The 22560-nt window shown below is 36.3% G+C and overlaps 2 protein-coding genes and 1 long non-coding RNA gene across 4 annotated transcripts in view; 1 reads left to right on the forward strand and 2 right to left on the reverse strand.

Moving 5' to 3' along the window:
• Positions 1–21907, reverse strand: part of LOC126614534 (beta-glucosidase 12-like) — a 22670-nt gene extending 763 nt beyond the window's left edge. The window contains exons 1-13 of one of the 2 annotated variants that reach the window (XM_050282198.1): positions 21689–21897; positions 21457–21526; positions 21132–21190; positions 20894–20969; positions 20642–20719; positions 20460–20547; positions 20123–20378; positions 19821–19936; positions 19464–19681; positions 19296–19327; positions 19097–19199; positions 18845–18953; positions 18530–18726 (exon numbers count right to left, since the gene is read on the reverse strand). In XM_050282198.1, coding sequence (XP_050138155.1) covers positions 18530–18726; positions 18845–18953; positions 19097–19199; positions 19296–19327; positions 19464–19681; positions 19821–19936; positions 20123–20378; positions 20460–20547; positions 20642–20719; positions 20894–20969; positions 21132–21190; positions 21457–21526; positions 21689–21859 — 1573 coding nt within the window. In that variant the 5' untranslated portion in view covers positions 21860–21897. Of the gene's footprint in view, positions 1–18381; positions 18727–18844; positions 18954–19096; positions 19200–19295; positions 19328–19463; positions 19682–19820; positions 19937–20122; positions 20379–20459; positions 20548–20641; positions 20720–20893; positions 20970–21131; positions 21191–21456; positions 21527–21688 lie in introns of those variants that run through there. The other variant, XM_050282199.1, reaches the window with a different exon arrangement.
• Positions 8207–15783, forward strand: LOC126614541 (uncharacterized). Its single transcript, XM_050282205.1, has 5 exons — positions 8207–8246; positions 8377–8555; positions 8727–8819; positions 8918–8941; positions 15709–15783. The coding sequence occupies exons 1-5, from the start codon at positions 8207–8209 to the stop codon at positions 15781–15783; spliced, it is 411 nt and encodes a 136-aa protein (XP_050138162.1).
• Positions 14488–16338, reverse strand: LOC126614548 (uncharacterized). The gene is made up of 5 exons (XR_007620421.1): positions 15941–16338; positions 15619–15837; positions 15393–15491; positions 15211–15294; positions 14488–15133 (listed from the first exon to the last, which is right to left on the reverse strand). It is a non-coding gene; the product is annotated as an uncharacterized LOC126614548 (long non-coding RNA).
• Positions 21908–22560: the final 653 nt, after the last annotated feature.

Raw genomic sequence — 22560 nt, forward strand, 5'->3', positions numbered from 1 at the left:
AAATGTTTTCAGTTAGCTGGCTTTGCATATGACTTTGGGTTACGTGACAATTTTGATAGAAGAAAAGAAAAAGTGTACACTTGAATTGGTCGAAGATTGTATTGTACATATTTGTCAAATTTACTTAGAAAGAATAATTAAAGATTTTTAAAACTTTTGCTATGTATTATAAACACCTATTTTTAATTCTTTGTTGAACATAAGGATGCTAATAGATTTTAATATATTCCACCTTTTTCACACAGTTTTAAAACTGATGGCATCACGCGGGTTCAATTGCTTGTAAGAGACTATTTACAAATAATGTTGATGCTCAAAATAAGTGAGACTATGGAACGACGTAAAGTGTCAAGTTTGTCACCTTCGCAAAGTTACTCCCGTCACCTAGTGAGGATAATATGTAAAGATATAGAGGGTAGATGAGTTCTTATTAATAGTGAAGAGTTTACACAATACACATGTTCAAGCATGAAATCGGTTCCAAGTGAAATATCATGTAATTAAAATTCTATATATGCTTGACTTGCTAGTCATCAACACTAGTCAACTAAGATCACGTTTGTCAATTAACCAGCAACGGAAATAATCAATTTAAAAACTAGGTTTACAGAAATGTCCCTAGTTAACTGAGGTCCAGTCTATTATAAATGCAAACCTTGATTAGCTTAGATGCATGGACAAGTCTATATGCAAGTCAAGATGAACATCTATCATATACAAGATGTAAGAAATAAATCCAAGGAAAGCAATAGTACACACATGATGTTTTTGGCTAGAAAAATTTCACTCTAGGGTTAAAAACTGGAGACTTTCCACTGAGTCCAATCCACTAGTGAAATCAACATTCTTACAATGTAACCACACAAGCTCAATTCCTAGTTCCTAATCTATGGAGCAACTTGTACCCTTGTGCAACCTTCCTTTTCACGAGCTGGATTCCTTCGGTCTTCAGGAAGTGGTAGCTCCTCCTGAGCTCTTCATCTTATGGCACCAAAATCAAATCAACTTATGCAAATGATATGATGAAGTTGATGGCTAGTAAGTTTCACCAGTCAAACCCTTGAAAGATGAAACTAATGTGAATCCAAAAAGTAGTCAGCTCAAAGATTTGAAACTAGAAAAGCTTGACCTAAAACAAAGATCAAAATCACGAAAACAATGCCTACCCTCATATGCAATGATCTGGATAATCAGAAAAATATAAATCTCCTAGCCAAGTTGAAAAGAACCCTAGATTAATTTTTTATAGTGGGCTTTGTTTTAGACAAGACGGAGGACAAAAAAAACCACGTGTCATGTGTACAAGCAAACTGGAAAAATCTAAGGCTGAAAAACCATTTTAAAAAAAAAGTAGTCATATGGCTCATGTGGGTTGTCTTAAAGTATGTGCCTAGCTCGCGTGATAGCAACGAGAAGTTTTAACAACACAGAACCACTAGACAAAATGAACTGGAAATAATGACATGAAATACATATGAATGAACAAACCTTTGATGAGAGAAGTTAAGCTCTTGCAGTGATATTTCCAGCATCATGATCCCAAAAGTTGCAATTCAACCCTAAATATAACGAGAATATGTGTGGTACAATTGATTACATTTAACAAGGGAAGCCAAACAATAAAACTAGACTTCACAAAGCACAATCATTATGAGTGAGTTCTAATGACGAGTTTAAATACAATAATGGCATTAGGAATTAATTGTAGGAGAACGGTCGTCTTTTATAGTTGAGGAAAGTCTTCAGTTCCCTTTTGCGGTTGATATAGTACTCTACGAGTTTTATTCTGATGTTGACACATTTTGTGTTATGATTGGTCTCTTGATTCAACGTCCCTCCATTCTTTAATGTTCCAACGTAACGAGGATTGCAAAATACAAGAGCACTGTCATGATTATCCATATCACCATACCAATTTACCAGGTTATTTACACAATAGATTAGATTTCAAATAAGCAAATAAGTGACAGTCCATTAACCTTCGCATGAAAAAGTAGGTATACCAAGATCTAATATGCTACAAAGAAAGCTACGACGTGGTTTAGTTCCGAGTCCAAGCATTTTTCAGCATGGTTATTAACTTGAGGTTAAGTTCCCTCTAAAGACTGGTGTTGAAAAGGCTTGTCGCAAGCCAATTGCATGTAGATAAAAAACCTGTAGAGACATACAACGGAGAGAAAAGTTTACTACAAAATATGTAAGCAATTATGATGGAAATGGCCACATCAATATACTTCACTAGTAGAAAAAACTACTTGCGCGACAACGAAAAAATCATCGTGCAAGATAGTTTTGCGCAATGGAAGAGGATATTAGTCGCACAAGAAAGGTCAGCTTTGCGCGACGCATAACTTTGTCGCACAAACTTTGCCCAACGAAAACAATACACTTTTCACGCAATGTCAGTAAGAAAAATCACGAGCAATTTTTTGGTGTGAAAAACATGTGCGACGAAGGGTGAATCTTTACGTGACGAAGGATTCGTCACGCAAGTCACTGTCATTTTTTCCCGACAATTAAGTGCATGTGAATCAGAGGAATCAATACTGTATTTAGCATAGATGTTTGCGCGACAAAGCATTTGTCGTGCAAAGTCCCTAACCTTCCTATATATATGCCATTCTACTATCATTATTCTTCATAGTTATGTTCGTGCTGTGATGGAGGAAAAAAACTAGGACGAGAGCGTGCCCGCCAACCCATATGATTTGAGACAACATGTGGAGTTCGCGCATGCGATTGTTGTAGCCATGGGGAATAATTGTCCTACTGCTGAGTGGTGTTCTTGGAAATATGTGCCCGACAGTGTCAAGAAGGTGGTGATGGATGAATTATTAGTAATTATGCTGTTGATGGATCAATAATTAATTTTGTGAATTTTTTATGTTATATGTCGGAATTAATTATTTGCATATATATGTAATAGTGTAAGTATACTCTTCATGATGATACGAACGAAGAGTTGATGAAGTTGATGGAGACGGCGTTGGAAGGAGGTTACAACTGGTGGTGCTATGACGTCGAGCAGAATGGAGCACCATCGAAATAGGCTTTAATTCCTATTTGAGTTTTTAAATAATTGAATAGATTAACTCAATTAGGCTGTGCATTTCAAGAGGAGAAAGAAGAAAGCCAATTTGTTTTCAAAATGACTTGTCCAAAACGACTTCGTTTTGAGCCAATCATTAAAAAAATTTAAAACCTCACTCACGAGTCACATGAGAACCCTCGCATGATAGAGCAATCAACTCCTTCAACATTCAGAACCTTTACTTTAGCAATAATAACTAATCATCTGCCGCTCGGCCCGCTTCTGTTCCTTACGGCATCGATCAACTCTCTGCTGCACCGATGGGCCGATGGGCCGGGTGACGACTCGACGACATCTCTGGTGAAAATTTGCATTTTTTCTCCGTGTAAACCTCTGGTCTTGACTCTAGAGGCTAGCCGCTGATCCTCTTCCTCTTGGTCAAAGAGGTTTGTAGTTTGTACTTTCTTTGACTTTATCCATTAAATAATTTTGCCATACTGTTGTGATGCTGCATCTACTGATGCTGCACCTACTGATGGTGCATCAATGAAGCTGTATCAGTGATGCTACACCTACTGAAGCTGCATCAGTGATGCTGCAGATGAATAGCATGCTTTCAGCCTAGATGCAATTTTTACTCGAATTTTAATTGTTCTACAGTTCAAATGGATAGAGGCATATAGAGTTTTATAGTCTTAAAGACTAGGCAATTAGCACTTGTATTTTTTTATTTGGAGCTTTTATATTGGGACCATCCTAAGTTAAAATCTTGGATCCGCCACTGATCCTATCTGACATTGATTAGTTTGTGTATAGTAGATCAGTTTAAAGTTTTGTTTCTGCCAAACTTGAATTGGCTTTAGAATTAGGGTTTTTAAATTTCGTTTTAAATTTAAGTAGAAATTATTATGCATGTGTACAGTAATTTAAATCTTTGTAATCTAACAAATTTATTTCCAATTTTGTAGATGTAATACCTTATTAGAACCCAGAAGGCGATGACTTTTACACCTTGATTGACGACTACACCTACTACTGCCGCCACTGCTTCGGCAGAGATGGACCAAAGGTCAATGAATCCGGTTGACCCGGTTGGTCCTCCAGTCCTACAGGCATCGGCATATTCGACTTCTTCGGTGGTGCTACCTGTTAGCGCTCGACGTGCTCATCGGTGCCCTTGCACTCCAGACCAGATGTCGCATCGGGATCCACAACCAATGCCTCCGGTACACAGCTAGGTATACTATCCAATTTACTCCCTCATTCCCATGTTAACTTAGTTTTGTTATTTTAGGTTCAGTTTGTTTAGTTATGTCATTTAAGGATTAAAAAGTTATCATATATATATATATATATATATATATATATATATATATATATATATGTATATGTATATATATATTGTTTATTGTTGTCATTGTTCCGAACCTATTATTAAACTGTTGTGATCATTGTGTTGGATACGTATATTGTTTATGTTATTTTCAGGGTTTTGGGAAATGTTTTCATTATAGGAGGTTATGCAGAAATTTTAGTGTGATTTGTTATTAGTTTTGGGCTAACGTTAATTTTTCATTTCTTTGCAGCCAAGAAAAACACCCGGGGACCTTATCAACAATTGAAGACGACGAAGGTCACCCGGGTGACCAACGATCGTATCACAATCGGATATGATGAGCGACATCAGATAGCACCAACGATGGAGTAGCATAGTGCATTGGCCCATGACATTGGGCACGTTGGGCAGACCTTTTGCCCTATGCGGTTAGGAATTAACTGTAGGAGAATGGTCGTCTTTTATAGTTGAGGAGAGTCTTTGGTTCCCTTTCGCGATTGATATGGTACTCTACGAGTTTTATTCTGATGTTGACACATTTTGTGTTATGATTGGTCTCTTGATTCAACGTCCCTCCCTTCATTAATGTTCCAACGTAACGAGGATTGCAAAATACAAGAGCACTGTCATGATTATCCATATCACCATACTAATTTACCAGGTTATTTACAAAATAGATTAGATTTCAAATATGCAAGTAGGTGACAGTCCATTAACCTTCGCATGAAAAAGTAGGGATAGCAATATCTAATATGCTACGAAGAAAGCAACGTGGTTTAGTTAAAAGATTACCTCCATACCTTTAATGGTAGCATATTTGCAACCATTGATGCTTTATCCTGTGGGGACATTAGAGTCACCAGTAGACAGTTTGCCAACCTGAAGTGTACATGGAGAATTTCGAATCCCATTGTAATAAATTTGTGATTCTATCAATTATAAAGAAATTAGCGATAATGATAATGCAAATCTCTATCATAAGTAGCAGCGGTCTCTCATACAGATCAGAAATTAATGAAATGCTTTGGAAGCTATGTCAGTTATATAAAGTGTTCAAATAACTTCCGAGTCCAAGCATTTTTCAGCATGGTTATTACCTTGAGGTTAAGTTCCCTCTAAAGACTGGTGTTGGAAAGGCTTGTCGCAAGCCAATTGCATGTAGATAAAAAACCTGTAGAGACATACAACGGAGAGAAAAGTTTACTACAAAATATGTAAGCAGTTATGATGGAGATGGCCACATCAATATACTTCACTAGTAGAAAAAACTACTTGCGCGACAACGAAAAAATCATCGCGCAAGATAGTTTTGCACGATGGAAGAGGATATTAGTGGCACAAGAAAGGTCAGCTTTGCGCGACGCTTAACTTTGTCGCGCAAACAAACTTTGCCTGACGAAAACAATACACTTATCGCGCAAAGTCAATAAGAAAAATCGCGAGCAATTTTTTGGTGCAAAAAACATGCGCGACGAAGGGTGAATCTTTATGGGACGAAGGATTCGTCATTCAAGTCATTGTCAGTTTTTCCCAACAATTCAGTGCATGTGAATCAGAGGAATCAATATTGTATTTAGCGTAGATGTTTGCGCGACAAAGCATTTGTCGTGCAAAGTCCCTAACCTTCCTATATATATGTCATTTGTCCCGCAAAGTCCCTAACCTTCCTATATATATGCCATTTTACTATCATTATTCTTCAAAATTATGTTCGTGCTGTGATGGAGGATAAAAACTAGGATGAGAGCGTGCCCGCCAACTCGTATGATTTGAGACAACATGTGGAGTTCGCGCATGCGATTGTTGTAGCCATGGGAAATAATTGTTCTACTGCTGAGTGGTGTTCTTGGAAATATGTGCCCGACAGTGTCAAGAAGGTGGTGATGGATGAATTATTAGTAATTATGTTGTTGATGGATCAATAATTAATTTTGTGAATTTTTTTTATTATATGTTGGAATTAATTATTTGCAAATATGTGTAACAGTGTAAGTATACTCTTGATGATGATATGAACGAAGAGTTGATGAAGTTGATGGAGGCGGCGTTGGAGGGAGGTTACAACCGGTGGCGCTATGACGTCAATCAGAATTGAGCACCATCGAAATAGTAGTTTTAAATTTCTGTTTTTGAGGACACTATATAAATTTAAGGTTTTTTTTTTATAAGTTATGTATTTAGACTCAATTAGGCTATGCATTTTAGGAGGAGAAAGAAGAAAGCCAAATTTTTTTCAAAATGACTTGTCCAAAACGACTTCGTTTTGAGCCAAGTCATTAAAAAAATTTAAAACCTCACTCACGAGTCACATGAGAACCCTTACACTAGAGCAATCAACTCCTTCAGCATTCAGAACCTTCACTTTACTAATAATACCTAATCGTCTGCCACTCGGCCCGCTTCTGGTCCTTATGGCATCGATCAACTCTCTGCTGCATTTTAGTTTCTATTCACTATTGCACCAACAGGCGGGGCGACAAGTCGACGACATCCCTGGTGAAAATCTGCAGTTTTTCTCCGTGTAAAGCTCTGGTCTAGACTCTGGTGGCTAGCCTCTGGTCTCTTCTTCTTGGTCGAAGAGGTTTGTAGTTTGTACTCTCTTTGACTCTGTCCATTAAATAATTTTGCCATCCTGTTGTGATGTTGCACCTACTGATGGTGCATCAATGATGCTACACCTACTGATGTTGCATATGAATAGCATGCTTTCAGCCTAGTTGCAATTTTTACTCAAATTTTCGCTGTTCTACAGTTCAAATGGATAGAGGCACATGAAGTTTTATAGTCTTATAGACTAGGCAATTAGCACTTGTTTTTTTTTTATTTGGAGCTTTTATATTGGGACAATCCTAAGTTAAAATCTTGGATCCACCACTGATCCTATCTGACATTGATTAATTTGTGTATAGTAGATCAATTTAAAGTTTTGTTTCTGCCAAACTTGAATTGGCTTTAGAATTAGGGTTTTTAAATTTCTTATTAAATTTAAGTAGAAATTATTATGCATGTGTACGGTAATTTAAATCTTTGTAATCTAACAAATTTATTTCCAATTTTGTAGATGCAATAGCTCATTAGAACCCGGAAGGCGATGACTTCTACACCTTGATCGACGACTACACCTACTTCTGCCACCACTGCTTCGGCAGAGATGGACCATAGGTCAATGAATCCGTTTGACCCAGTTGGTCCTCCAGTCCTACAGGCATTGGCATATTCGACTTCTTCGGTGGTGCTACCTGTTAGCGCCCGACGTGCTCACCGGTGCCCCGACACTCCAGACCAAATGTCGCCATCTAGATCCACAACTAATGCCTCCGGTACACAGCTAGGTATACTATCCTAATTTACTCCCTCATTCCCATGTTAACTTAGTTTTGTTATTTTAGGTTCAGTTTGTTAAGTTATGTCATTTAAGGATTAAAAAGTTATCATATATATATATATATGTGTGTGTGTGTGTGTATATGTGTATATATATTGTTTATTGTTGTCATCGTTCCGAACCTATTATTAAATTGTTGTGATCATTGTGTTGGATACGTATATTGTTTATATTATTTTCAGGGTTTTAAGAAATGTTTTCATTATAGGGAGGTTATATAGAAATTTTAGTATGATTTGTTATTGGTTTTAGGTTAACGTTAATTTTTCATTTCTTTGCAGCCAAGAAAAACACCCGAGGACCTTGTCGGCAATTGAAGACGGCGAAGGTCACCCGGATGACCAACGATTGTATCACAATCAGATATGATGAGCGACATCGGACAACACCAACGACGGAGTAGCATAGTGCATTCGCCCATGACATTGGGCACGTCATGCGGACCTTTTGCCCTATGCGGTGGAAGGCTTGGAAGGCGATGCCGGAGAAGGTGAAGAACACGGTGCGTAATCATTTGTTAGTAAGTATTTTTTCCTTTTTAATTCTTTTCATTTAAAATTTATATATTTATATTTATTAATGTCTTTTATTACTAATACTTTCGTAATATTAATGTCTTTTATTACTACAATTTGGATGACATCAACGAGGACATGTTGGCTTGCCTCAATCGACTATACTCTGAACGCTACAAGCAGTGGAAGAGTGACTTGCACCAGTATTTCGAGATGTTTAGTAATCCGCAGGTCGCTCTCGAGGAGGGTGTCCCGAACGAGCTAGAAGACCGACAAGATAATTGGGATTGGCTTTGCGGTCATTTTCAGGAGCCGGGCTATGTGGTGCGTTTTTAATTATGACTTCTTTCATGTTACTTTTTAAAATTTTTACTAATGTTTATTATGAATTTTTTTTTAATTTTTTATGTTCTTTAAATATTACAACTAATATGTTTATTTTGTGTATAACAGAAGAAGGCGAAGGCGAACAAGGGCAATCGGGAGAAGAAGACTCTTTTCCACCATTCAGGTTCAAGGCCTTTCTCATATAGGATGGAGGAGTGGCGGAAGGTATATATTACAGCTTTTATTTCCAATTTTAAAATGTCGCTAGTAATGTTTTTTGTTTGTTTTCGTACTAACATTTTCCTTATCTTTTTCTATTTCAGGAGGGTTCAAAATTCCCGGAGATCGACGTCTTTGCTAACGTTTATGTTCGGCCTGGGATGAGTTGACCGAGTCACTTCTTGTAAGTAATTTCTTATGCATTAAAGATTTATACTAATTATTTCAAATTGTTTTCTATTAATAATCCATGTTTTTTTCACAGGCGACTATGGTGGAGATGGGTTAGTCGCTTCAGGAGTTCACCTCCTAGCTTCCCCTGGACACGCCAATCAAATCTGTGGATCCCCCTGAAGATGTGGGGTTTCACATCCTTACAGAGACTTTCAACCACACTTTTGGTCAGACGCAGGGGACATATTGTCGGGGGATGGGAAATGCCAGGTGGCGGGAGAGTAGAGCATCTTCATCCTCGCAGTCAAAGGGCGAGGTTACGATTTTCACGCAGAAAGTCACTCGCATGAGGAGTGAGCTCGCATCGTACATGTCTTAAATGTCAATGCTTGTACAAGCCCTCAGTTCCTCCGGGATCCGTCTCCCCAGTTTTTCTGCACCACCACCATCAGAGCCCTTCCACACCGTGCATACACAGCAATCAGGTCCGTCGACCTCCAACCCCGTCCTAACCCCACCTTCTTCTAACAACAAGATTACCAAGCACCTCTAAATAACTTGCTTATAGATTATTCCTTATTTTTTTCATAGTTTTTGTTCCCTCTTTCTTTTTAAACTTTGTATTTGTTTGTACATTTTGATTTATATTATAAAAAAATTGTTTTTTATTCATTAATTTCTTTTTTCTTTTTTTCTGAATTGTATGAAATATATATTTTTAATAATATTCCTTTTATTCTATTTATTATTATTATTTTTTATTAAAAATTACACTTGCACGATGTAGACATGTCATCGCGCAAAACCATGCGCTTGTTACATGTTTTGTCGCACAAAGATTTTCGAGACGAATTTTAGACGTCTCTAGAAATTCTCGCCACAAAGCACACCTGTACCCTTTTATATCATGCGACGAAAGCCTTTGTCCGTATACCTTTCGCACAACGAATGTGCACTTCTTCGTCGCACGAGGTCTTTTTTCACGACCTTTGCGCAAGGATCATGTTTACCTTTATCATGTTCTATATAAAAACAACTCTTCATGCCGTAAGGATTATGTTGATCTTTACCTAGACTACTCCTTATGCTACTGGACTTCAAATATTTTCTTTCCTACAAACCTCACCTAATTAAAGGAATCCCACCTTCCTCTCCTCTCTTGATTTATTGTATTCTCTCAAATGCTATTATAATTTCATCTCTCATATGCCAAAGGAAAATCAAGTTGTTCGTACGATCCAAGTATTGCGAGTGTACGCATACGATGATTATAGGTTGTTGTATCCTAATCTGCTACACTGAGACATTGCCTTAGAGGGGCAAAATCTACTCTTCAAGACAGTGACTACACACCTCAACCTAAAATCTTGTTCTAATTGAGGATCGACGAAGAACGTTCTCTACCTACAAAAGTTAAGTATTTTATTTTATTTGGTTTATTTTATTTAATAAATTGAGGTGATAAATTTGTGATATACTAATATTATTTTATGTGATTTGTTGTAGGAGAAGTAGCATCATTCTCGCAAATATTTCCAACAAGTTCAAACCATGTCGGCTCCTTAATCTAACATCTAATCTAACAAATCTATTGTTTGACCAAAAAAAAAAATCTTAGGATTTTTTTTTGAAGTTTAAGTTCGCAAAGTTTCTAATGGATGGTCACGATTATAACATCTAAATGGTGTAGATTGTGCCATATGTCTTGTTTAATAACTGATTTAATTTGATCATGTGCAATTTATGTGTGCCGTTGTTATTGAGGTGTGATTCCTAGAAACAGCCATATCACACGCTCCTCATGCTTTCTTTTTAACAGATTTTAGAGAGAGAGAGAGAATCCAATGTAGATATATTCTTGAGAGATTACACTAGTGACCTTCTTTCTTCCATTTCTCTACAATTCGGCGATCACATTCTCTGTGATTTCATAAGTTAAATCCTACTGGAAATCGAGTTCATCACCCCTAAACACACTAACATGGCCTCAAAGCTAGGTTTGAATTGAATCAAGGGGCATGATCTGAGAAATGTTCTTTGAGCTTTCAACCAAGAGCTCAAATAAATTAAAGAACAAAATGTCTGGATCTGGAGCTGATCTTCAAGCTTTGATCTTCAATAGTGTCAAGTATGAATTTTTGTGTGTCGAATGATGACTATCTTCAAGTCTCACAATCTCTTGGGTTGTGCTAAAAATGGTTATGAACTTCCCTGAGATGAGAAGCAAATGGATGGGAAGTAGCTGATTGTTGCTCAGGATCTTATTTCCAGAGATGCAAAAGCCCTGAGGTTAATTCAAAGTACAATGAGTGATGAATTTTTTTTCAGGATTGCAAATCAAGAGACATTTAACAAAGCTTGGGATGTGTTGAAGAATGAATACAAAGGCGATTATCAGGTCATGGCAATGAAATTACAAGGTATTCGTCTTCATTTTGAGAATGCTAGAATGAGTAATGGTGAATCTCTGTTTGATTATTTGACTAGATTGTTTGCTTTGGTGAGTCAAATGAAAATGCACAAAGAGGATTTGTTAAATAAAATTATGGTAGAGAAGCTGTAAATTAGCCTAACTCCTACTTATGTTACTATTGTATCTTTTATTGAGGGTACAAAGAAAATCAGTGAGATTGATCCAACTGAGTCTACGACAACACCCAAAGGTTTTGAGCAAAGATGAATGAGACATGCTGAAGATGGAAAGGTGAATGAAAGAGCATTTAGTAGCCTAAGTATTCAGCCAAAAGAGAACTCACAAGTTGGTGGTTATAAAGGCAAGAAGCCTTGGAAGAATAAGTAGTAGAAGAAACACTATGTGAAACAAAATGAGAAGCCAAATGTGATTGTAAAGAACTATGGTAGTAAAGGAGATTGCAAGATTTGTGCAAATTTACATTTTGGTGAATGCTGGTTTAAATCCAAAGTGTCACAAATGTGATACGTTTGGGCATATTGCCAAAGATTGTAGGAGTAAAATGGTCAAACTGGTTCATTATGTCAAGGAGGGGGGAAAAGGCACTAGTATGTTCTTTGCTTGCGATTCCGCAACAACTGTCAAGAATGAACATGTCTGGTATATAGATAATGGATACAGCAATCATATGACTTTACATGAGTCAATGTTGATTGATGAAGACAAAAATGTGACTACATGACTTTTTTTTTTTTAAAAAAAACAACCGATATTATCTATACACTAAGGGGGATGAGGTGTGCTTAACTTCACAATGGGCTAACAATAATGAGGTTCAAATTCACCTTTGGCGAGAATCAAATCTAAGACCTCTCACTTACAAGCAAGGTTCTAAAAAATGATAGGCTCTACTCGAGCGTCGGGCTAGAGCCTAGCACCTAGGCGGCTAGGCGGTCTAGGCGCCTAGGCAAACTAGGTGGATTTAAGTAAATCTATTATGTTTCATGTAAATAAGTGTCCCGTTTGCACTTAAAATAAATATAATTTCATCATAAACTACAAAATAGAATGACATATAATTATGAAGTATTGGAACATAATGAAAACATGCGGAACAAGCATGTAATGTGTGTTCATTAAATTATTCAACAAGTCTCTTCCAATTTATTGAAAAAAAAGTAAAATAGAAAATGAAAGTTATCTATTTTCTGTTTAAGTAGTCACAACCTAAGCGGGTGCCTAGACCTGATGAGGCACCCACCTTGACTACCCAGGCACCCGCCTAACCCGTCCAGACTTACCTAGGCACCCGCTAGTCAAATAATCAAATAGAGATTCACCAAAGCAAACAATCTAATCAAATAACAAATCCTCTCCATGCATTTTCATTTGACTCACCAAAGCAAACAATCTAGTCAAATAATCAAATAGAGATTCACCATTACTCATTCTAGCGTTCTCAAAATCAAGACGAATACCTTGTAATTTCATTGCCATGACCTGATAATCGCCTTTGTATTCTTGCTTCAACACATTCCAAGCTTTGTTAAATGTCTCCTGATTTGCAATCCTGAAAAAAAATTTGTCACTCAATGTACTTTGAATTAACCTCAGGGCTTTTGCATCTCTGGAAATAAGATCCTGAGCAACAATCAGTAGATAGTCATCATTTGACACAAAAAAATTCATAGTTAACACTATTGAAGATCAGAGTTTGAATATCAGCTCCAGATCTAGACATTTTTTTCTTCAATTTATTTGAGCTCTTGGTTGAAAGCTCAAAGAACATTTCTCAGATCATGCCCCTTGATTCAATTCGAACCTAGCTTTGAGGCCATGTTAGTGTGTTTAGGGGTGATGAACTCGATTTCCAATAGGATTTAACTCATGAAATCACTGAGAATGTGATCGCCGAATTGTAGAGAAATGGAAGAAAGATGGTCACCAATGTAATCTCTCAAGAATATATCTACATTGGATTCTCTCTCTCTCTCTCTCTAAAATATGTTAAAAAGAAAGCATGAGGAGCATGTGATATAGCTGTTACTAGGCATCACACCTCAATAACAACGGCACACATAAGTTGCACATGATCAAATTAAATCAATTATAAAACAAGACATGTGGCACAATCTACACCATTTAGATGTTATAATTGTGACCATCCATTAGAAACTTTGCGAACTTAAACTTCAAAAAAAATCCTGAGATTTTTTTTTTGGTCAAACGATAGATTTGTTAGATTAGATGTTAGATTAAGGGGCCGACAGGGTTTGAACTTGTTGGAATTATTTTCGATAAGGATGCTACTTCTCCTACAACAAATCACATAAAATAATATTAGTATATCACAATTTTATCACCTCAATTTATTAAATAAAATAAACCAAATAAAATAAAATACTTAACTTTTGTAGGTAGAGAACGTTCTTCGTCGATCCTCAATTAGAACAAGATTTTAGGTTGAGGTGTGTAGTCACTGTCCTTAAGAGTAGATTTTGCCCCTCTAAGACAACGTCTCGGTGTAGCAGGTTATGGCGCCCTACCATCCAGGATACAACAACCTATAATCATCGTAAGCGTACACTCACAATACTTGGATCGTACGAACAACTTGATTTTCCTTTGGCATATGAGAGATGAAATTATAATAGCATTTGAGATAATACAATAAATCAAGAGAGGAGAGGAAGGTGGGATTCCTTTAATTAGGTGAGGTTTGTAGTAAAGAAAATATTTGAAGTCCAATAGCAAAAGGAGTAGTCTAGGTAAAGATCAACATAATCCTTACGGCATGAAGAGTTGTTTTATATAGAACATGATAAAGGTAAACATGATCCTTGCGCAAAGGTCGTGAAAAAAGACCTCGTGCGACGAAGAAGTGCACATTCGTTGCGCGAAAGGTATACGAACAAAGGTTTTAGTCACATGATATAAAAGGGTACAAGTGTGCTTTGTGATGAGAATTTTTGGAGACGTCTAAAATTCGTCTCGAAAATCTTTGCGCGACGAAACATGTAACATGCGCGTGGTTTTACGCGACGACAGGTCTGCATCGCGCAAGTGTAATTTTTAATAAAAAATAAATAAATAAAAGGAATATTATTAAAAATATAATATCATACAATTCAGAAAAAAAAAACAAATTAATGAATAAAAAACAATTTTTTTATAATATAAATAAAAATGTATAAACAAATACAAAGTTTAAAAAGAAAGAGGGAACAAAAACTATGGAAAAAAATTAAGGAATAATCTATAAGCAAGTCATTTAGAGGTGCTTGGTAATCTTGCTGCTAGAAGAAGGTGGGGTTAGGGACGGAGTCGAAGGTCGACGGGCCTGATTGCTGTGTATGCACGGTGTGGAGGGGCTCTGACGGTCGTGGTGCAAAAAAACTGGGGAGACGAATCCCGGAGGAACTAAGGGCTTGTACAAGCATTCACATTTAAGACATGTACGATGCAAGCTCACTCCTCATGCTAGCGACTTCCTGCGTCAAAGCCATAACCTCGCCCTTCGACTGCAAGGATGAAGATGCTCTACTCTCCCGCCACCTGGCATTTCCCATCCCCCGACAATATGTCCCTTGCGTCCGACCAAAAGTGTGGTTGAACGTCTCTGTAAGGATGTGAAACCCCGCATCTTCAGAGGGATCCACAGATCGATTGGCGTGTCCTGGGGAAGCTGGGAGGCGAACTCCTGAAGCGACTAACCCTTCTCCACCATAGTCGCCTATGAAAAAAACATGGATTATTAATAGAAAACAATTTGAAATCATTAGTATAAATCTTTAATGCATAAGAAATTACTTGCAAGAAGTAACTCGGTCAACTCATCCCAGGCCGAACATAAACGTTAGCAAAGACATCGATCTCCGGGAATTTTGAACCCTCCTGAAATAGAAAAAGATAAGGAAAATGTTAGTACGAAAACAAACAAAAAACATTATTAGCGACATTTTAAAATTGGAAATAAAAGCTGTAATATATACCTTCTGCCATGCCTACATCCTATATGAGAAAGGCCTTAAACCCGAATGGTGGAAAAGAGTCTTCTTCTCCCGATTGCCCTTGTTCGCCTTCGCCTTCTTCTGTTATACACAAAATAAACATATTAGTCGTAATACTTAAAGAACATAAAAATTTTAAAAAAATCATAATAAACATTAGTAAAAATTTTAAAAAGTAACATGAAAGAAGTCCTAATTAAAAACGCACCACATAGCCCGGCTCCTGAAAATGACCGCAAAGTCAATCCCAATTTTCTTGTCGGTCTTCAAGCTCGTTCGGGCAACCCTCCTAGAGAGTGACCTGCGGATCACTAAACATCTCGAAATACTGGTGCAAGTCACTCTTCCACAACTTGTAGCGTTCGGAGTATAGCCGATTGAGGTACGTCAACATGTCCTCGTTGATGTCATCCAAATTGTAGTTTGTCTACATGTAACAAATATTATGAAAGTATTATTAATAAAAGACAATAATAAATATAAATATATAAATTTTAGATGAAAAGCATTAAAAAGGCAAAAATACTTACTAACAAATGATTGCGCACCGTGTTCTTCACCTTCTCTGGCATCGCCTTCCAAGACTTCCACTGCATAGGGCAAAAGGTCCGCACGACGTGCCCAATGTCATGGGCTAATGCACTATGCTACTCCGTCGTTGGTGTTGTCCGATGTCGCTCATCATATCCGATTGTGATACGATCATTGGTCACCCGGGTGACCTTTGCTGTCTTCAATTGCCAACAAGGTCCCCAGGTGTTTTTCTTGGCTGCAAAGAAATGAAAAATTAACGTTAACCCAAAACTAATAACAAATCATACTAAAATTTCTGCATAACCTCCATATAATGAAAACATTTCCCAAAACCCTAAAAATAACATAAACAATATACATATCCAACACAATGATCACAACAGTTTAATAATAGGTTCGGAACGATGACAACAATAAACAATATATATATATATATATATATATATATGATAACTTTTTAATCCTTAAATGACATAACTTAACAAACTGAACCTAAAATAACAAAACTAAGTTAAAATGTGAATGAGGTAGTAAATTAGGATAGTATACCTAGCTGTGTACCGGAGGCATTGGTTGTGGATCCCGTTGGCGACATCTGGTATGGAGTGCGGGGGCACCGGTGAGCACGTCGGGCGCTAACAGGTAGCACCACCGAAGAAGTCAAATATACCGGTGCCAGTAGGACTGGAGGACCAACTGGGTCAACCGGAATCATTGACCTATGGTCCATCTCTGCCGAAGCAGTGGCAGCAGTAGTAGGTGTAGTCGTCGATCAAGGTGTAAAACTCATCACCTTCCAGGTTCTAATGAGCTATTACATCTACAAAATTGGAAATAAATTTGTTAGATTACAAAGATTTAAATTACCGTACACATGCATAATAATTTCTACTTAAATTTAAAACGAAATTTAAAAACCCTAATTCTAAACCCAATTCAAGTTTGGCAGAAACAAAACTTTAAACTGATCTACTATACACAAACTAATCAATGTCAAATAGGATCAGCGGTGGATCAAAGATTTTAACTTAGGAGGTCCCAATATAAAAGCTCCAAATAAAAAAAAAACAAGTGCTAATTGCCTGGTCTATAAGACTATTAAACTCCATGTGCCTTTATCCATTTGAACTGTAGAACAGTTAAAATTTGAGTAAAAATTGCAACTAGGCTGAAAGCATGCTATTCATATGCAGCATCAGTAGGTGTAGCATCATTGATGCACCATCAGTAGGTGCAGCATCATAACAGGATGGCAAAATTATTTAATGGACAGATTCAAAGAGAGTACAAACTACAAACCTTTTGGACCAAGAAGAAGAGGACCAGCGGCTAGCCTCCAGAGTCCAGACCAGAGCTTTACACGGAGAAAAAATGTAGCCAGTCAAGCGTATATAGAATTTTAATTCCAGGATATTTCACTTGGAACCAATTTCATGCTTGAACGTGTGTATTGTGTAATCTCTTCACTATTAATAAGAACTCATCTACCCTCTATATCTTTACATATTATCCTCACTAGGTGACGGGAATAACTTTGTGAAGGTGACAAACTTGACACCATACGTCGTTCCATAGTCTCACTTATTTTGTGCATCAACATTATTTGTAAATAGTCTCTTACAAGCAATTGAGCCCGCGTGTGCCATCAGTTTTAAAATTGTGTTAAACAGGTGGAATATATTAAAATCTATTAGAATCCTTATGTTCAACAAAGAATTAAAAATAGGTGTTTATAATACGTAGCAAAAGTTTTAAAAATATGTACAATACAATCCTCGACCAATTCAAGCGTACACTTTTTCTTTTCTTCTATCAAAATTGTCATGTAACCCAAAGTCATATGCAAAGTCAGCTAACTGAAAACATTTGTGTTCAGTTGTGTAAAAAGTTGATCACGCTATAATTGAAAAAATAATCGTTAATACAATTAGGAAAGAAGGGAAAGATGATTCTCATGAGGAGTTAGAAATATTTTGACTTCAACAAGAAGATATTGACAAGGTTTTACATACGTACCTGCAAGCTCAAAGCTGTAGTATTATCTCCAAAAAAAATAATAAATAAATAAAATAAAATTATTCCATCTTAAAATTTTATTTGTGGCGTAGCTTATTATTGTCCTTATTAACAAAGGAAAACTAATAAAAAAGTGCTTAAAAACTTTGAGCTTTAACGATAACGACAAAATAAAAGGTAAAGTGAATAGTACCATGATTGACTTTTTAGTGTAAAATTGTGGTTTTTTGTTAAAGTGAACAGTACCAGGAGTTTTTCCTTAAAGTTCCCTATTAACAATTACTACTATGTCGAACTGAGTTTCCTTACAACATGACCTATTAAAATGATAACTTATTACAATGTGAAATTTATTCCTAAACCCAAACATGGACTAAAACTTTTTATGACTACAAATAAGTTGTTCGTTTATAGAGAGAGGTTTTATTGTAGCATTCACAGCACTTATAGCTTTTTATTGAATTATTGAATCTCAAAGAATGTTTACATTATTGCAAGGAAATACAAATGCATAAGGAATTGAAATATAAATACATAAAAAAATAAAAAAATTATCCACTTAAATGTTTATAATGAACTGTAGCTTTCTTTGAATTTATTCTTCTTAAGAAAATTTTTGAACCAGTGTGCTGAGAGTTTTGGGTATCTTTTCAGGCCATCTTTATAATCCACGTAGTTTAAACCAAATCGGACAGTGTATCCGGCAGTCCATTCAAAGTCGTCTAACAATGTCCATGCAAAGTATCCCTTCACTTTCGCGCCATTTCTGCACACACACACACACAAATGTACAAATTGGTTAGGTCAATATAATGATTAAATAACCATAACATAAGAAGGCTAGGCAGTATATAGCCTTAATCATTTTGTTAATAACTACTTACTTGATCGCCGCTTGAAGGTAACACAGGTGACGATAGTAGTAGTCAATTCTACTGGTATCATGAAGGGCCTCTTCAAGTGATAGTTCTGGATTATTCAACTCTGATACACCTATGTACATATTATTACACAAAAAAAATTAAATTTAGTTTCTTCCTCTAAAACTAAAAGAAAACGTGTAGTTTCATTTTACACCACTATAAATATGTGAAACTTTTGCAATTAATCAAGGCTTAAAAGTTTGTATTACATACCATTCTCAGTAATATAAATGAGTGGATCATTATATTTTTCCTTTGTGTAAAGCACAAGATCGTGAATTCCTTTTGGATATACATATAACCAATCTGAAGCAGCCTGCAACACCATTTGAAGATAATACATAAATATTGGGGAAAAAAAAAACTACTCCTCCAAATGCAAATACCTCAAAATGATAAATTTGATATTTACCTGTGGACCAATGAGTACTCCATTAAGCTCAGCTGCCACAATATTTAAAAACATTAGAATACAATTGGTGTAAATATTAGAATATAATTAAAGTAATTAAGAAGTTAAACTAGGCAAAGAAGTACAAAGAACTTAAGCTATTCAAACTAAGTTTCCTTTTGCACTCACTTGTAAGATCAGCTCGAGAATCTGTTACGTAGCTTGCCGGTAGTGAATTGTTGTTGGGTGCACTACTTGTGTATCTAGCAGTATAATAATTTATTCCAAGAAAATCAAATGATCCGTTTAGCAACTTGGATTGTTCTTTTGTGAATTTGGGCAATCTTTTCCCAACAATTGATCGCATGGTGTGTGGATAGTCACCACTTGTTAATGGGTCCAAAAACCTACAAAACATGACAATTCCGGATATTAGCCTAATTATATTATTATATATAAAGAGTACTGCTAGCTAGGTAGTATCAATGTTTCAATTCATAAGTAAACATGTAATTGGGTTGATATATAATTTAATAAGACACTTGCCATCCAAACATAAAATCCAAAGATCGTAAGGCAGCATCTTTATCTTGCTTTGAATCCGAAGCAGGCTCAAACCAGTCTGACACCAATGTTATCCCTATCAAGCCTTTTTGAGTTGCCTACACAAAAATACGAATTTTGGTTGAACAAATAGGAGCTATGGAAAAAGATACAACCTTTAGATTATCTCACTACAGAGAGTATTCCCTCTTGTATTACAACTCAATAATAATGATTCATATAGAATTCTCAATTAGGAGCCAATAATCTGACCCCAAAAAAAAAAAGAACAAAAGTTATTGAACCTGATATCTATTCTTGTACAATTCTACAGCTGCTCCATGAGCAAGAAGAAGGTGGTGTGCCACCAAGTATGGTTCAATGGCTGAATCTCCACCGGTGCAGTTTAGGTTTTGCCAAGAAGAGCAGCGTCCCGGTACTTGAGTACCAACAGCATAACCCATGTAACTAAAAGTATATGGCTCATTTTCCGTGAACCAGTGCTTGACTCGATCACCAAATTCCTTATAACAAAGTTCCGCATAGTCTTTAAAATGATCGCTGTAGATACACATTTATGTTACGAATATCAGTATGCATTTTATCAAATTATCACTGAGAGAATAAATTTTGTTCACTTACACAATACGAGGGCTTAAGAAACCACCATATTCATCTTCTAAAGCTTGGGGAACATCCCCATGAAAGAGTGTCACAAATGGCTTTAATCCTATATATACATGATCAGTAAAATCAAATTAAAAGTCTGATTGAATGATGTTCTAAAAATTCATGTAATAATTGTTTAAGGTAGGATGATTAACCATTGCGTAGGAGTTCATCGATGAGATTGTCGTAATAATCAATTCCTTTTCTGTTAACGCCACCACTTAACGTTCCATCTAATTAGAACAAAAATAACAAGAAAAATAAGGGTTATACACTAGATAACTCGATCACATTAATTTAGTTAAAAGTATATAAAGAGAATAATTTTCTCGTAGGACAAATAATTCTTATGCACAATATATATTGACATTGGTCCCAACCAAATATGAGGATGTGGAGCAACTTACTTGGTAATAATCTGGACCATGAAATAGAGAATCGGTAAGCATCCAACTCCATATCCTTCATAATCCCCACATCTTCCTAGAATGACAAAAGGATATATATCATAATAAGAAAAAAGTTTAAAATTAAATATTGAGGATCTCATTATATTGTGCTTTTTATAAAGGCTCCAATTTAATATGTTAACATGTGCCCTTCAAGTATAAACGGTCAAGATAATAAAGTTATGAGATTCTAGACCTTATAGCGGTGATATTGATCAATAGCAACGTCTCCGTTACTGCCATCAGCGATTTTTTCTGCACTTATTCAAAAACATAATGGTGAAATCCATATCGTATGCAAAGTACTTCATGTGCGTGCGTATTGATGAAGTATATACATATATTGTACATATCACATGACCACGTACTATTTGTCTCCCAACAAAGTGCATGGTTATCAGAGGGGTTGGAGTTTTGTTAGGTATACTTGTCCTCATGAAGAAAAGAATGAGGTGCTAATTACACACCTTTGAAATGAAGTTGCTAAAGTTTTCATATTACCAATTGATTAAATCACAGACCTGGATGTTTGTGGGTGTAGGTATCCCATATGCTTGGTCCTCTTCCATCTTCTTTTACTGCACCTTCATACTGAAATATACATACATGCATATTCGTAAGTGTACTACCACACACGCAAGGAAGATGTCAACATTATAATTCATGCATGGATGCTAACTGCATGTATAAAATGTACCAATAAAATGGTAAATAATCCCAGAAGATACATATATAATACATATATATATTGACCTGATAAGATGCAGAACCTGTGCCAAATATGAACCCTGGTTCAAAACTGTTGCGATTGAGGAATTCGCAATAAACAGGTGGATCCGTATTAGCAGCTTTGCTATTTGTCGATGCAAAGCCAATGAGTAGCAGCACACCAAAGAGCAAAGATCTTGAATATTTCATTGCCATAACTTGGGAATTTTGATATCGATCGAGATAATTAAGTTGTCTCTTCCTGGAATATTGCATGGGGTTTATATAGAGGAAGGGAGGAAGGGATATGGTGTCTACGTACCTGCTCATGAGAATAGTAAAGGGTTAAAATTCGTAAACAAATTGAATTTTGAAGTCCTAGTTTAAAGACCAGGTCATGGTCTGCAGTTTAAAAGAAAGCACGTTTACCTGCGTTTTCCAACACGAGAAAAATATTATCTGCGTTCATTTATCTGGATTTTTATATTATGTCTGCGAACTGTTGAAGCCATGACTTCTGAAGGTCAATATGGACGATCAGTGATGAGATTTTTCGCATGCGCCAGGCTCCAGCTACAGTGACTTGTTCAAACAGTAGAAAATTATTTGACCCATAGAAATTTATGACCCGAATTCTTTACGTAAGTACATAACCGATAAGGTTGAAGAATTTAATCTTTGAATTAAATCCTGATCTTTTTCTTGTTGTTAGAGTTTTAACATTGAAAGCGTCCTGTTATCAAGGGTACGATGCATGGACACGGGAGAAAACCTCTGTATCCCGTATCGGACACTCTGAGGATACGGATACGCGAAGGATACGTGTGGATACACACCCGATACGTATCGGAATGAAGAGATACGTATCGAACTGATAAGATACGCGTATCGTATTGTCCAGATACAAGTATCCTACA

This window comes from Malus sylvestris, chromosome 3, assembly GCF_916048215.2.
Source record: "Malus sylvestris chromosome 3, drMalSylv7.2, whole genome shotgun sequence".
In the NCBI taxonomy this organism is placed as follows: Eukaryota; Viridiplantae; Streptophyta; class Magnoliopsida; order Rosales; family Rosaceae; genus Malus; species Malus sylvestris.